Raw genomic sequence first — 15,252 nt, 5'->3', positions numbered from 1 at the left:
AGGAAATGGAGGATCACTCCCTTTAACGGGTAGAATAAAAAAAATAACATTCTGGGAGCTCACCACTATAAATTACCAGGAAGTTGGCTGAAAAAAACACTTTTAACATGTCATGAGTTTACACACGTTCACACCCAATTCCATCCCTGTTCCTTTTAAATTGGCAATGGTGAATAACTTTTTTTTGTCAACTGCATAACCTACCAACTACACACAGTGAACATACACCACACCTGATTTACCTTGGAGTAATATGCCATCTGCTGGTTGGTTGATACAAATATTTACTCTGGAGCTATAAAATGTATTTAGACTCAAATGAAACACTTTCAAATTGTCAACCGGCATAATATAATTTGACATTACAGGAAAAACATATTTAAAAAGAATACACACCATTTTTTGGGATTGCAACTATTGTTTTCAACATTTGATTGTCGTATACACTTAAAAGAGACTTACACCAAGGAATTACAAAAGCTAAAATACCTCTCTAAAACACGTCTTTACTTTAAAAACCGTAGACTGCTGCAATTGTACGTGTTAATTAAAACCATCAAATCCGTTAAAGTTATAAAAGGCATCAATATCCTGTAAATACTTCAGCTCCCATTACTACCTCAACATAGCTGAAGAAAGGGGAACAGTCAGCATGACTAGTTAGGATCTTTGGCACTTTAAATCACCACACACAATAAGAAAATGTCTGACCATTCTCTCTAGATGTCTACATTGAGCCACTGTTTTCACCAGCTGTCACCATCTTCCATGTCTTGGATCTAGGTTATCACATAGCAGTATATTGTTCTTTCCATGTTTTAGACTATACCGGTCAATGTCTGTTCCCATGGCCAATGACTCCACAAGTAATTAGAATACTGTAACTATGTCCGCAGGGAGGATAACGCAAAGCCGTCTCTTTTTGTCTAGTCAGTGTTATCAACACTCTTACGGTCTCTCAGTAAGTGGCTTCGTCCATGTTGTCATCACTGTCCCCTCCAAACTCCTCTCCATTGTCAAAGTAAGACATGATGTAGTCGGTATCCTGGAACACAGATGATGATGATTATTGAGCTTTGCAAGGAGGAATGATAGCCTACCAAGTGAACAATGGCTCCCCGGTCCACTGGCTTGTCAACATCTTTTTCATTTTTTCACTTGTCTGTGGCTCCTTAGTATAGTAGCTAGCAAGTTTGATTTGCGCTGTTTTTAGCATGTTTGAAGGCATCTTACTTCATCTAAATATTCCTCCTTTGTGAACTTGTATAACATTTCTGTCAGTATTCTTTTGGGGAGATTAATCTAGCAAAACACCGTAGAAAAATACAGATGTGTGTCACAAACTCAATGGCACGGGAAACTTTGAAGGCTGGACCCAGTTGACAGAATGTGGCAAGTTCGCTAGCTAGAGCGCTAGTTCAAGACAGACAGGAAGAGCGGACAGAAGACTAAAAAGGACAACCTGAACCATGCATAGCCATGGTGACTTACAGAAGATATGCATTTCATCAGGGTATTTATTAGCTGTTGGCCAATGTGCCCGGCAATATCTTTATTTTCATCTTTTATTGACCAAAAGATGGCTGTTACCAGCTAACAAACTTGTGATTAGAAGGTGAGGATTTTACGGAGCCTAAACACACCTTAGACACCATTTATGCACCTTTTTTATTTTGTAAATAGCTTTTGAGTAGCTATTACGATAAATTAGCGTTGTTAGCATTAGCTTTACTCACCAACCATTATCTTCACTGGCATTTCACACATTTTTTTACGACTAAATATCTGACCATAACAATCAGATTCAAAGCGGAACAAGGTATAAAATGTGACGGACCTCATCAGTCGGCATTACCCCTTACCTCTTCAAAGTCTTCCTCATAGTCCTCTTCATCTGCCTGTTCTTCTTCCTCGTTCGTCTTCTTTTTCTCCTCGTCCTGCTCTTCCTCAGAGTTCACCGCCTCTTCTTTCTTTTCAAGAGTCTGAAGAGTGTGTTTCCAAGAAACATCAAAACCAGGGCAGGGTACATGCATATTAGCCCCTAATTAGGAGTAACTAAAAGGTTTGTATTTCTGATCTCTAGTCTCCTTTTGAAGAAAGGTTAGTCGTTTCTGTAATATCCTACCTCTAGCTTGGTGAGAATCTCCTCTTTTCCTACAAGAGGCACCTTTGTCCGTTTAACTTGAGGTGTGGGTCCTAGAAGACAAGAATGGAACATGAAGGTTAGCTTAAAAGTAAGTAAATAAAAAAATCAGAACTGACGTGGCAACAAATGGAGCAGGACAGAAGCATGGCCGTAACTAAACTCAACGCAAAAAAAGAAATGTCCCTTTCTCAGGACCCTGTCATTCAAAGATAATTCGTAAAAATCAAAATAACTTCACAGATCTTCATTGTGACGGGTTTAAACACTGTGTCCCATGCTTGTTCAATAAACCATAAACAATTAATGAACATGCACCAGTGGAACGGTCGTAAAGACACTAACAGCTTACAGACGGTAGGCAATTAAGGTCACAGTTATGAAAACTTAGGATACCAAAGAGGCCTTTCTACTGACTCTGAAAAACACCAAAAGAAAGATGCCCAGGGTCCCTGCTTATCTGCGTGAATGTGCTATAGGCATGCTGCAAGGAGGCATGAGGACTGCAAATGTGGCCAGGACAATAAATTGCATTGTCCGTGCTGTGAGACGCCCAAGACAGCGCTACAGGGAGACAGGATGGACAGTTGATCGTCCTCGCAGTGGCAGACCAAGTGTAACAACACCTGCACAGGATCGGTACATCCAAATTTGAGACCTTTGGTTCCAACCTCTGTTTCTTGTGAGATGCAGAGTAGGTAAACGGATAATCTCTGCATCGGTGGTTCCCAACATGAAGCATGGAGGTGGTGGTGTGATGGTGCATTGCTGGTTACACTGTTGGTGATTTCTTTAGAATTCAAGGCAGACTTAACTAGCATGGCTACCACAGCATTCTGCAGCGATACGCCATCCCATCTGGTTTGCGCTTAGTGGGACTATAATTTGCTGTACAATGACCCAAAACACACCTCCAGGCTATGTAAGGGCTATTTGACCAAGAATGAGAGTGATGGAGTGATGCATCCGATGACCTGGCCTCCACAATCACCTGACCACAACCCAATTGAGATGGTTTGGGACGAGTTGGACCGCAGAGTGAAGGAAAAGGAGCCAACAAGTGCTCAGCATATGTGGGAACTCCTTCAAGACTGCTGGAAAAGCATTCCTCATGAAGCTGGTTGAGAGAATGCCAAGAGTGTGCAAAGCTGTCATCAAGGCAAAGGGTGGCTACTTTGAAGAATCTCAAATATATTTTGATTTGTTTAACACTTTTTTGGTTACTACATGACTCCATGTGTTATTCTACAATGTAGAAAAGAGCAAAAATAAAGAAAACCCCTTGAATGAGCAGGTGTGTCCAAACTTTTGACTGGTACTGTATGTTTTCGTGTATACAGTGTGTCAAAAAAAGTATTTATCTCAATACTTTGTTATATACCCTTTGTTGGCAATGACAGAGGTCAAACGTTTTCTGTAAGTCTTTACAAGGTTTTCACACACTGTTGCTGGTATTTGGCCCATTCCTCCATGCAGATCTCCTCTAGAGCAGTGATGTTTTAGGGCTGTTGCTGGGCAACATGGACTTTCAACTCATTCCAAAGATTTTCTATGGGGTTGAGATCTGGAGACTGGCTAGGCCACTCCAGGACCTTGAAATGCTTCTTACAAAGCCACTCCTTTGTTGCCCGGGCGGTGTGTTTGGGATCATTTTCATGCTGAAAGACCCAGCCAAGTTTCATCATCACTGCCCTTGCTGATGGAAGGAGGTTTTCACTCAAAATCTCACGATTACATGGCCCCATTCATTCTTTCCTTTACACGGATCAGTCGTCCTTGTCCCTTTGCAGAAAAACAGCCCCAAAGCATGATGTTTCCACCCCCATGCTTCACAGTAGGTATGGTGTTCTTTGGATGCAACTCAGCAATCTTTGTCCTCCAAACACGACGAGTTGAGTTTTTACCAAAAAGTTATATTTTGGTTTCATCTGACCATATGACATTCTCCCAATCTTCTTCTGGATCATCCAAATGCTCTCTAGCAAACTTCAGACGGGCCTGGACATGTACTGGCTTAAACAGGGCAACACGTCTGGCACTGCAGGATTTGAGTCCCTGGCGGCGTAGTGTGTTACTGATGGTAGGCTTTGTTACTTTGGTCCCAGCTCTCTGCAGGTCATTCACTAGGTCCCCCCGTGTGGTTCTGGGATTTTTGCTCACCGTTCTTGTGATCATTTTGACCCCACGGGGTGAGATCTTGCGTGGAGCCCCAGATCGAGGGAGATTATCAGTGGTCTTGTATGTCTTCCATTTCCTAATAATTGCTCCCACAGTTGATTTCTTCAAACCAAGCTGCTTACCTATTGCAGATTCAGTCTTCCCAGCCTGGTGCAGGTCTACAATTTTGTTTCTGGTGTCCTTTGACAGCTCTTTGGTCTTGGCCATAGTGGAGTTTGGAGTGTGACTGTTTGAGGTTGTGGACAGGTGTCTTTTATACTGATAACAAGTTCAAACAGGTGCCATTAATACAGATAATTAGTGGAGGACAGAGGAGCCTCTTAAAGAAGGTCTGTGAGAGCCAGGTCTGTGAGAGCCAGAAATCTTGCTTGTTTGTAGGTGACCAAATACTTATTTTCCACCATAATTTGCAAATAAATTTATAAAAAAATCCTACAATGTGATTTTCTGGATTTTTTAAAAACATTTTGTCTGTCATAGTTGAAGTGTACCTATGATGAAAATTACAGGCCTCTCTCATCTTTTTAAGTGGGAGAACTTGCACAATTGGTGGCTGACTAAATACTTTTTGTTGCCCCACTGTGTGTGTGTGTGTGTGTGTGTGTGTGTATATCTTTTTTTTTTTGGTACACAAAGAAAATCAATTACGGGTCAACATCTAAATATTGCTCCCAGCGTTGATCAAAGCACAGAACAGTCATATTTTTGATCTGACAGAGTTCTAATTGCGCCTGCCTCTTTGCGAATGAGTGGAATCAAGAACAGTTGTTTGTTGGTTGTTAGCCTGCGTTCCCCAGATTTGCCTTTTTAGCAGCATTTTCACCACTCTCTCAAAAGGCTAACTCCACCCTCTCGCACCACAGGCCGGCTCAAGTAGGCAACAAGAGCTGCTGCTGACAGTGTGTTTGCGCGATACCAGACAAAAAGCTATTTTAAAAACGTCCCGCGACTCCTGCCGTGTCTACAGACATCCCCCAAACAAACAAAAACGGACTCACAACTGGTAAATAGTCGCTTATGTCAGTCAGGTGACTAGAAATGTATAGAAATGCAATAAATGAGTTTCAACTTAAAAACAAAATTCTTACAGACGTCACTTAAACTCAAAACCTGTTTAGGGACTTGACAGGAGGTTGGAATCAGTTCAATCGTGGCATATGTCTCACAAGGAATTCAAAAACCAAAGTAAGTAGCTAAGCAAATAAGTAAATTAAATTTCACTGAGTATCTGAGAAGAAAATCTCAATTGAAAACAATACATGGCTTACAAAGTTTGAATTCCACACACAAGTCCTTGAGATAAAGCACTCACTTTTACCCCGAGGTTCTCTCACTTTAACACAAAGCTCTTTAGGCAATCTGCTCCAGTCTGAAACAGAACCATAAAAAAAGAGAAACACGTTACCATAGAAAATACGCATTGCATAAAACACACCAGAAATGCATCACATTCAAAGTATGAGGAATAATGACACCACAGCACAAGATTATAAATCAGATGAGTTCAGACAAGAAATTGACTGTCTGGCACCATCAGCTGGACATATACCAAAACTGCATCAAAAGAAAATACCAGAAATAGGACTGACCCAGTCTGGCTAGGCTAGGGGTGCCACTGAAGAATACTAGCAGTAGGAAAGTGGTACAGGGAACAAAAGAGTTCATAAAAGAGACAAATGTTCTGTGATCAGTTGAGTGCAGATTCTTACAGCCTGTAATTCCACAAACCAGCCCCAGCCAATCATCACTCACCTGGGCTCCACTCGATGGTGCTGTCCTTGGGCTCTCCGCTCTGGTACTTATCAGAGTAGCGATCGACATCTACGTGGGAAACAGCAGCAAGATTATAACTAACAATTTCCTATTCATATAATACCAACCAGGGAAAATTGTAGAACACAACTACAAAACCTTCTATACCATTTGTCTGACATAACAGCCGCCATAACTGGGTACTTTTTTACAAGCATTCAACATTACGATTATTGTGAATGCTCTAATAGAACAGTTTGATTTAAATATTTACATGCCTTGCCCTTACAATCTGGTTTACATGTTAATCAGGCTACTAATTACAGCAATTATATAATCTTTGGGAAGCCTATTTAATTATGACAAAAAAAAATATTTCACTTCATTCACACCAATGACGTAACAAATACTTGCAACATTCTTTAAAAGTTTACCAATAATATTAACCACACAACTTTGGAAGCTAGCTCAATCATGGTTAATAACATTCTATGATTTCTCCACCCTTTAAACTGAGACTCTGCGATATGACGTTGCCACGAGCAGCACCGCAGTTGAGCGCAATATAAGACGATGTACTCACCGAATATCATAGAGTATCTGTGCATGTGCACTTCAATTGCTACAACATGATAACTATCGGACCAAAACGGCAGAACAGTTTAGCCTCACAGTTGTTGCTGAAATCATCCTGATATTGCCATTTTACTCTACCTCTTTTGGGAGCAGCCCGTCTGATGTAGAAAGGCAGGGTCTTGGTGGCGGCCCTCAGCTCCTGTTTCAGAGCAAGCATGTACTCCACCTCCTCTCCTGTCTGCAGGGGCACAGGCTGGACTGGCATGGGCTGAGGTTAAGGAGAGGGAACAGATCAGGGGACTGGGTTGCTATCGCATCACAACACTAGCACTAAGCAAACATGTTACTAGATTTAAATTACTATACAGTATTTAATAATACTGCAAACTGTTTAAAGGATGGTAGGCTATATAATGTGTCTAAACCAGACAGTGTCCATACAAATCATACTGTACATGTACCTCAGAGAGAAAATTGCCTTGAAGAGAAAAAGAAAACATTTACGCATTACATTACTAGCAATATTAGATAAGTCATTATTTTAATTTTGTGATGCTCAAGAGCACTATAAGCAATTGTGGCAAGGTGAGTCCAGACTGTGTTACAAGCCCTGACTCCATGTGCACACTCACAGGGAAGAGGGGTGAGGGCTTAAAGGTGGTGGGGGGCAGGCTGTCCCCCCTTCCTATGCCCACATCCTCCAGGTTGAAGGTCATCTGTCCCCTTCCACGACCCCTGCCTCTTCCAGCCATGGGGATGGGGATGGGTATGTTGCTAAATGCTGAAAGAATCGTGGGAAGAAAAAAAATCAGATAGAGGTAGCCAAACAAATACACATAGCAACCAGTATTGTGGATATCTAACTCGCATTTGGGTGGGCTCCCAACACTAGGCTCCCAATTTACCTTTGTTTACAGATAACTGGTAACATTAACTAGCTAACTTTGGGTAGATACCGTTCGTTAGGTAGCTAGCACTCAATTACAGCATGGAAGTCCATACAAAATAAGAAAGCTAGCTAGCTATCGCACTTCACCCTGGCCCTACTGACTCTTCTGTATCGTTCTGGAATCTGGAAAGTTAATATCACACATGATTAAACCAAATCCTTAGCAAGCAAAATATATAGCTACAGTTTGCTATGATATTTGAACTGCCGGCCAGTGACCTCTCCAGTGCAGCATTGTGCTTGTTTGCATAGCCTGCTAGCTATTATTGTCTGGCATTCAAGCAAGCTATGTTTCGCAGCTGTTCTATGACATTATACTTTTTCACGAACCTACAATGTGTCAGTTGAGATCGTAAAATATAGAGCCAAGCCCTGAAACGCACAGTATAAAAACCAAGCCCAACAGAATCCAACCCTAATGTCTTATTTTTCCCCCAAAACCAAATATCTTGAATGGCTAGCTAACTTAGTAGTAACGTTAGAAATGCTGCAGTCTACAGAGCCCAAACCAGATCCACTGGCTTGATAGCGATGTAGCCAACGTTTGCTAGCTGACGATTACGCTTGCAGGCTGAGCGTTCTAATAAACTACAGTGCAGGTTATAATACGTATGTTGTTTTCCCTCTTGACACATACATAGTTTATTATACCTTAGAATATGAAAATTGATTTCTGAGTATGCCCACACGTGCACAGACAGCCGGATGTTTTCAACTGGAGTCCACGTGTGTTCCGTCGGCATTGAATGTCTCAGGAAACACATTCTGTGCGCAATAGTTCCACCCTACTGTCTGTACTAAAATAATAAATTGTTACTTTAATCTAGCATAATAGTTTCCCCACAAAAGAAATGTGGTAGCGTTTTGTAGCAGTTGTTCATTTATTAATTATTCTGTCTGAGCTATAAGGAAAAACGTCTCACAACATATTCGTGCTCCCCACTGCCACCATGCAGCACTATTATACCTTACGTTTTAAGATTTGGGATTGTTTGAGTAAGAAACTGACGGAAAGGGGGAAGGATGGAAATCTAGTCAGTGGCACAACTAAATGCATTCAACCGAAATCCTCTTCCGCATTTAACCCAACTCCTCTTAATCAGGTGTGTTGTGTTTAGTTTGGAGTGAATTTTATATTTGCAGGTAAGCTTTGTGCTTGTGTTGCTGAAAAGGTTAGCCTCTTAAATGGCATGTAAATGCCAAATTATTACTTTACACATCTACCCCTATAGACTTCACAGGAAAACAAATGTTTTTGTAGAAAACAAGTCATAAAATCCAGAAGTAAATCGTTCCATCCTTTATTAAACATAGCTTGCAAGAGATAAATATTACAAAGTTATTTCCTCCAAAATTAGCTTATTTTTTCAGTCAATGCATAATCGTTATTAATCAACTGGCAGTATTCAAACAGCATTAATATTTTTTATTTTATTTTTTCTTTGAAGACAGTTAAATATCAAGTATGTGCAAAAGGTCAGGATTTATATTTGAAATAAAAAACAAAAAGGGATTTCTTTTCTAGGATAAAAATGAATTCTCTTTTCACCCATTCCCCAGATGTCCATTCAATTGATACAGATTGATAATGACTCCATGACATTTCTTTTCTCACAAATGTAATTTACAACATCAACATTATGCAATGTTTAAACGGAGGAATTGCAGTTCATTTTACATGTATAAAAGAAAAACTTCAGCATATTCACTTGAAAATGTAGAAAATTATTTGCAATGAATACACCCCCCCTTCAAAAGTTCCCTGTATTTCTAACAATAACTAATATGCCAAGAGTACATTAAAGGATACCAATAAAATAACATAATACATTTGTTTAGCCAGGAAATGTGATCAATCCTCCATAAGAATAACATCCCAATTAGTACACCCCATAACTACGACACTGTCTTGATGGGCAGCTTTATCTGCCTTAGAATGTTTTAGACATAACCCTATTCTTGAACTCATTTATATGGGAGTCAGTTTGAATATTGTCAGTTTGAAACTACATGATAATTCCCCCAAAACAAATGTTGACCAGAACAAAGGTGATAAGGGCAAGATTTCTCTCATCTCCAACAGCTCCTAGTACATTAGATTTTAAAAAGGTAAAAACAAATAAAAACATTTTACTTTAATTCAATTTATATTTTCCAATGGAAAACATGAGTATATTTTCATATTCATATGGAAGAAAGAAAAGGAAATGTAATTTTTATACCTGTCATTTCAGACATGGTTAGCCCTGTAGTTCAATACAGAAATTGAAATCAACAAAACACAGAGAGCTGTTTCGGAGTGAGATCTGTGGATTTGATGACTCCTCCGGGGTAATACTGTCTGTCAGTGGTTTGATCATGCCACGTCCTCACAAATTAGGTCTGCATGGGTTCATCCAAAGTAAGAAATACACTGAACAGTGTTGAGTTTCTAATAGAACATACATACAACAAACATACGTGAACCTGACATTCTTCAAGCTCAAAGCCTGTGGAATGGATTCAAACTATCAGAACAATGATCACTTTTCCGGCAAACACTACAACATTTTTTTTATATATATATATATAAAAAAAAAAAAACATACATTCAGGGATAAAATGTGTCTAAAAGAAAGAATAATAATAATCCCATACATTTTGCACATTTGTTACACAATAATACACAGTGATCACAAAACAAAATGACAACTTTCACTATATTCATGGCTTTTTGTTTGCTTTTCTACACAATATACCATTTATTTTTTTATCGAAGTGAGAAAAAAAAGCTTATGTACATTAAGTCATTATTAGTTCTGACATAGCAAATATCATGTAATTTTTATTTCAGTCAATAAAATGTTTGATTAAATTTGATTTTTTTCTTGAAAACGTAAAACATAACAAACAAAACAAAAATACTTAATTGAGACATCAGAAATAGGACATTTAAAAACCCTAAAACAGTTGACATTTCAAAAAAAGATTGTGGTTGAAATTACAAAAGGTGTGTGGATGTGTCTATTAGTCTGCAAGAGAGAACAAGAGAGAAAGGAGCTTCAATATACAAGTCCAGCTTCATAGCAAAAGGATATAGAAAAATGAGACAGCCGAATCAAACATATGAGGGGATGGGAAAGAAAATGTACCCCGATATAATAAAAAAAAAGTAATGACATCCTATTCTAACCAACCACAAAAGAGGGAATTGATTGACAATTCTATAAGCAACTAAAACAAATCTCTTCTGAATGTATAAACTTCCATTCACATCTATATATTGCACCTGCCAATCAAACCAAAAGGTAGTTTCATAAATGACTTGGTGTGTGTTCAGTATAAATAACTTACGAGAACTAGGAAAGGGGACTTGAGATTTCATAGGCCACTGCATGAGTGCACTTCACTTGATACACAAAATCTGTATCTAGTGTGCAGAGCTTGCACCCAATTTAATGTAAACCTGTCATGTCAGGCCTGCTAAACTGTGCACACCTAATGATAGTAGAGTGTTACCTATCATGAGATTGATCCAATCAGTTGATTACTCCATTTCAAAGAATCCATCTTGATTGGTTCAGCTCCTCAAAGCTTCCACTCAAACAGTGTTTGTAATGCCATAATCTCTCAGCCAAACCTTACAGGTTGTCAGTGTGTAAGAGGATGACAAACCCCAAATTCCACAACTCTTTGAGGCCAGTGAACAATACAGGTGAGATATTTTTAAGTGCCAATATTATTGCAGTGTTGCCATGGATCTTTCCATGGTCCTTTGGCTTTACTTAAGTCTTTCTATGGCCATCAGGATGGTGATGTGCCCTAACCCCTGATTCTACAACCTACTTGACCAGATACTGACATAATACGCTGTTGAGCCATTGGCCTACAGATGCACATTTTCTATGTCATTCAACAGTTGACCTAAATTCCTGATACAGTGAGAGGTAAAATTGAAAATATGGTTTATAGCAGTTACAGCAGTAAATAATTCAACAATCCTTTAAAACGCCTGAAATAAAGACTGAAACCTGTGACCTTGAACCTAGCACAAACTAAAAGTCCTGTCTGATCTTCCCAACACTAGCCATAAACCCCTCATAGCTTCTACATGTAAATACTTAGTTCCTATGCCAGCCAGACAAACCCAAAATGAATTGAAGATCTGCTTGGTCTACCTCTGAGAAATACTGCACATTGACTGAACACTGCTTTAAAATGTATTTTATGACCTGTAGCAAACTTGGCTTAGCGAGTCTACAGGACTTCAAAACCAAACGGAAAAACAAACACAGAAAGTGCTGCTGGTGAAATGTACGTGGCAGTGGTAAGTGTTGACAGGCGTGTGAGACCGTGCTCATATGACCGACGTCCCAAAGGTCAATGGGGGGCAAAAAATGGACAAAAATCACTTGTCACTGCCAGTGTTAACAAACTTGTTCAAATCATTGAAAAGAGTAAGAGGGTTAACCAATTGAAAGTCATCTGATAAAGTCCACATGAACACTCTGGACAATGGTCTCTCCCGACTCTCTTGTAGACAATCAGATGACATCCGCACCTTGGGGGACCTGTGAATTGTAACATTCTTATTCTCTTTTTCAAACGTTTTTTTTAATTTCTTTATTTTATTCATAATAAGAAAAGTGCTCCTCGAGAATGAGGCATCTCGTGTGCATTGCCTGAACACGATGATTGATCCACGTCTTTCCCATTTTAAAGATAAATCCATATCAGTCTCCTTTCTCTCAAGCTTGTCATCGATACATAATCCATATAGATATTTGAATAGTTTCAATCTGTTCACAATTTTTTGATAATTATCGTCTCCTGGGGCAAGTACCTCTGAGATACGCAGCCTTTTCTAGAGACGCCGCAAAAAACGAAAAACGACAATCAAGAAACCCAACAACAAGAAAACTAAAAACGTGCCACCGCCAGCTCGAGTCCTCACCATTTCCCTCACAGTACCACAAGGAAGTTGGGTTTAGAAAGGATTGAAGTCTCTGGACTTGAGGCATTGAGGGGCAATGAGGGATGTTGGGTGCAGCTTTCATGACCCCATTTTCAGGCCAGTGCCGAGCACCGAGATGGGACGATACACCAGACTCCAAAATGGCTGCCACGCTCCTCCTCTCTGCAGGCCACTGGTGACACGGCATGTATTTTTTTCTCTCCGCAAACACCGGTGTACTTTCCTGTGCTTATTTAATTGATTTGTTTATCTATTTATCCACACTTTAGTGCGCACTTTGTGGATCCTGTCCTTGCTCCCATTAATACTGTGTCAAACAAAAATATTAATAGTGCTTCCTGGTTATGATCCATTATCTTTGCTGGTCCACTCAAAGCAGGGCAGTCAGTCATTGGACCAGTGTCCAGGTGGATCCGGTTCATTCCGCATGATCTCTCTCTTACATAGCGGTATGCCCATCTCTTTTGATGCTTTAAAAATCTTAAATTAAAGAACCGCACATATGGAGTGTAGCAGGGGAGGAACTAAAATACAATTATATGTGAAAAGAAAAACAAAGATATCCTAAAGCAACCCTGCAACAGTACCCCCTACCTCCCCCCAAAATAAATCAAAGTAAGGGTATGAATTGAAAGTGAGGTGCTCTACGTAGAATAACAATAGAAAAGCTTAATAAGTAACTGAAGCTGTAACAATAATCATAATAATAATAATAGTAACAACAGTAATAATAGTAGTACAAATTATTTGAGTCTTCGCATTAATTTTTGCTATAGTAAGAAAGTCGAGAAGATGCACTGACAGTTTGGTTGTCTTTTGTCTGGCTGATTGTGTCGTTTCTCAGGCTGATTGTGTCGTTTCTCATGGGTTAGTTTAGGTAGGCACACGGACAGGCACTGCATGCAATGGGGTGGGGGAGGTGGTCAAGTTTTTTTTGTGAGGGCATGGTGGCGGGGGGGTGTTGAAGGTGGCCCTTGGGGTGGGGATTGGGAGGGTGGGGACAAGGGGGGGTTCATTTCTGTCCGTTGATGGACTGTGATATGGAGCGTGGCGGGATCATGTCCAACAGGTACTCCCTCTGGCGGTCCGCTAAGCTGGAGCCTTTGTTGGCCCCGACCCCTCCTTGGTTCAGGTAGGCAATGTTCAACCCTGGGAGAGAAGGAGAAAGCAAGAGAGAGAGAGAGAGCAAGAGAGAGAGCAAGAGAGAGAGCAAGAGAGAGAGCGAGCGAGAGAGCGAGAGAGAGAGAGAGAGAGAGATCAAGAATAATAGAGAAGGAGAGAAAGAGACCGAGAGAGTTCAAACAAGAGGTTGAGAGAATGAACAAGGAAAGGGAAGTTAAAAGGACAGGAAGAAACACAGAGGAAAAAGAGAGAGAGGAAGAAAGAGGAACACATTTAATAATAAAACATATTTAAAAATTAACAAAATGTTCCAGAGTCTGCTGTGTCTGTTGTCCACCAGGGATCGGGTAAATTCCAATTTAATTTGACACGCCAATGTAATTAACAAAACGTTCCAGAGTCTGCTGTGTCTGTTTTGTCCACCAGGGATCAGGTAAATTCCAATTTAATTTGAATCGCCAATGTAAAACTTCAATTAATTTACGTTGAATTCAATTACAATTTCAACAATCTTCAAATTATGGAATTTGACTGTACACATTTTTTAATTCAATTGAAATTGTAAAACAAATATTTGGAATTGAATTTAATATATTTGTACATTTCACAGTTAATGCACTCAATACAAAAAAATTTACTGCAGGATTTGTTCACAAATGATTTCAACTTGGATTTCTATATGTCCAGTATAGCTAGGCTGTCTGAACAGTGACATGATCAGCCTGAGGGAATTTAATTGGAATTTGTGGAATTATTGTTATTTTGAATAACCTAACATTGGAATTGAGAGGGTTTGAATTCCCTCTGAATTCAAAGACTGACCTGGAATTTTAATTGAATAAAATCAAATTTTCAGAGAGAGGGAATTTAATTATATAGAATGTAAATTGTTTAATTAACCCCAACCCTGCTGTCCACCTGACCTGAGATTAGATGTTTGTTAGACAATCATAGGTATGACAATTTTTATTACAATAATACTTTTTTAAAATGTATGCTCTCTGTATGGCTATCTTTGCAAAAATGTGTAAAGCCCATCGTGTCTCACTCTTACTTTGAATGCTAACCATTTGGACAACACCTTCAAGTAAAATGCATTATAATGCTTTTATAATACATTTTAAGACTTGTCATAAGCACATATTACCCCCATATTATCATAATTATCTCATCATGATCGTGACTAAATTAAAAAGCCATTTGGGAGCAGTTTAAAATGTTTCAAATTTGCTACATAGAGAAACATAACTTATTATAATAACACATTATAACACATGCTTATTACATTTGAATCATTTAGCAGACTCTCTTATCCAGAGAGACTTACAGAATTACAAACATTTTTGTACTTTTTCATACTGGTCCCCCGTGGGAATCAAACCCACAACACTGACATTTGCAAGCACCAAGCCACACGGGACCAATTATATATACAGACCATTCGGAAAGATTTCAGACTTTCTCCACATTTGTTTTTACGTTACAGTCTTATTTTAAAATGGATGGATTAAATAAAAACATTTCCTCATTAATCTACACACAATACCCCATAATGACAAAGCGAAATTCAGACCATTT

General features: G+C 39.3%; 2 protein-coding genes across 7 annotated transcripts in view; both read right to left on the bottom strand.

Moving 5' to 3' along the window:
- Positions 1-267: 267 nt before the first annotated feature.
- Positions 268-8,391, bottom strand: LOC110488226 (DNA-directed RNA polymerase III subunit RPC7-like). Of its 5 annotated transcripts, none has more exons than XM_021560362.2 (8): positions 8,250-8,391; positions 7,282-7,430; positions 6,788-6,917; positions 6,074-6,142; positions 5,634-5,690; positions 2,126-2,196; positions 1,863-1,982; positions 268-1,045 (listed from the first exon to the last, which is right to left on the bottom strand). In XM_021560362.2, exons 2-8 carry the CDS (start codon positions 7,399-7,401, stop codon positions 959-961), a joined length of 654 nt encoding a protein of 217 aa, XP_021416037.1. In that variant the 5' UTR covers positions 7,402-7,430; positions 8,250-8,391; the 3' UTR covers positions 268-958. The 5 variants fall into 5 exon arrangements, with proteins under 5 accessions (XP_021416037.1, XP_021416039.1, XP_021416038.1 ...); XM_021560364.2 differs by lacking the exon at positions 8,250-8,391 and adding an exon at positions 7,929-8,115; XM_021560363.2 differs by lacking the exon at positions 8,250-8,391 and adding an exon at positions 7,555-7,826.
- Positions 8,392-8,885: 494 nt separating this feature from the next.
- The window catches only part of LOC110488225 (transcriptional repressor p66-beta), a 45,303-nt gene continuing 38,936 nt past the window's right edge, over positions 8,886-15,252 (bottom strand). For both annotated transcript variants that reach the window (XM_021560360.2, XM_021560361.2), the window contains exon 11: positions 8,886-13,701. In XM_021560360.2, the coding sequence (XP_021416035.2) occupies positions 13,565-13,701 (137 nt within the window). In that variant the 3' untranslated portion in view covers positions 8,886-13,564. The remainder of the gene's footprint in view (positions 13,702-15,252) is intronic.

This window comes from Oncorhynchus mykiss, chromosome 32 (genome assembly GCF_013265735.2).
Source record: "Oncorhynchus mykiss isolate Arlee chromosome 32, USDA_OmykA_1.1, whole genome shotgun sequence".
NCBI lineage: Eukaryota > Metazoa > Chordata > Actinopteri > Salmoniformes > Salmonidae > Oncorhynchus > Oncorhynchus mykiss.
This window is presented reverse-complemented; position numbering and strand designations above follow the sequence as displayed.

Excerpts from the sequence above, each read along its gene's own strand:
- LOC110488226 (XM_021560362.2), bottom strand. The coding sequence starts at position 7,401 with ATGGCTGGAAGAGGCAGGGGTCGTGGAAGGGGACAGATGACCTTCAAC. Across the intron at positions 5,691-6,073 it reads CACCATCGAGTGGAGCCCAG|ACTGGAGCAGATTGCCTAAA; the intron begins GTGAGTGATGAT and ends GTTCTGTTTCAG. Across the intron at positions 2,197-5,633 it reads GAGAGAACCTCGGGGTAAAA|GACCCACACCTCAAGTTAAA; the intron begins GTGAGTGCTTTA and ends CTTGTCTTCTAG.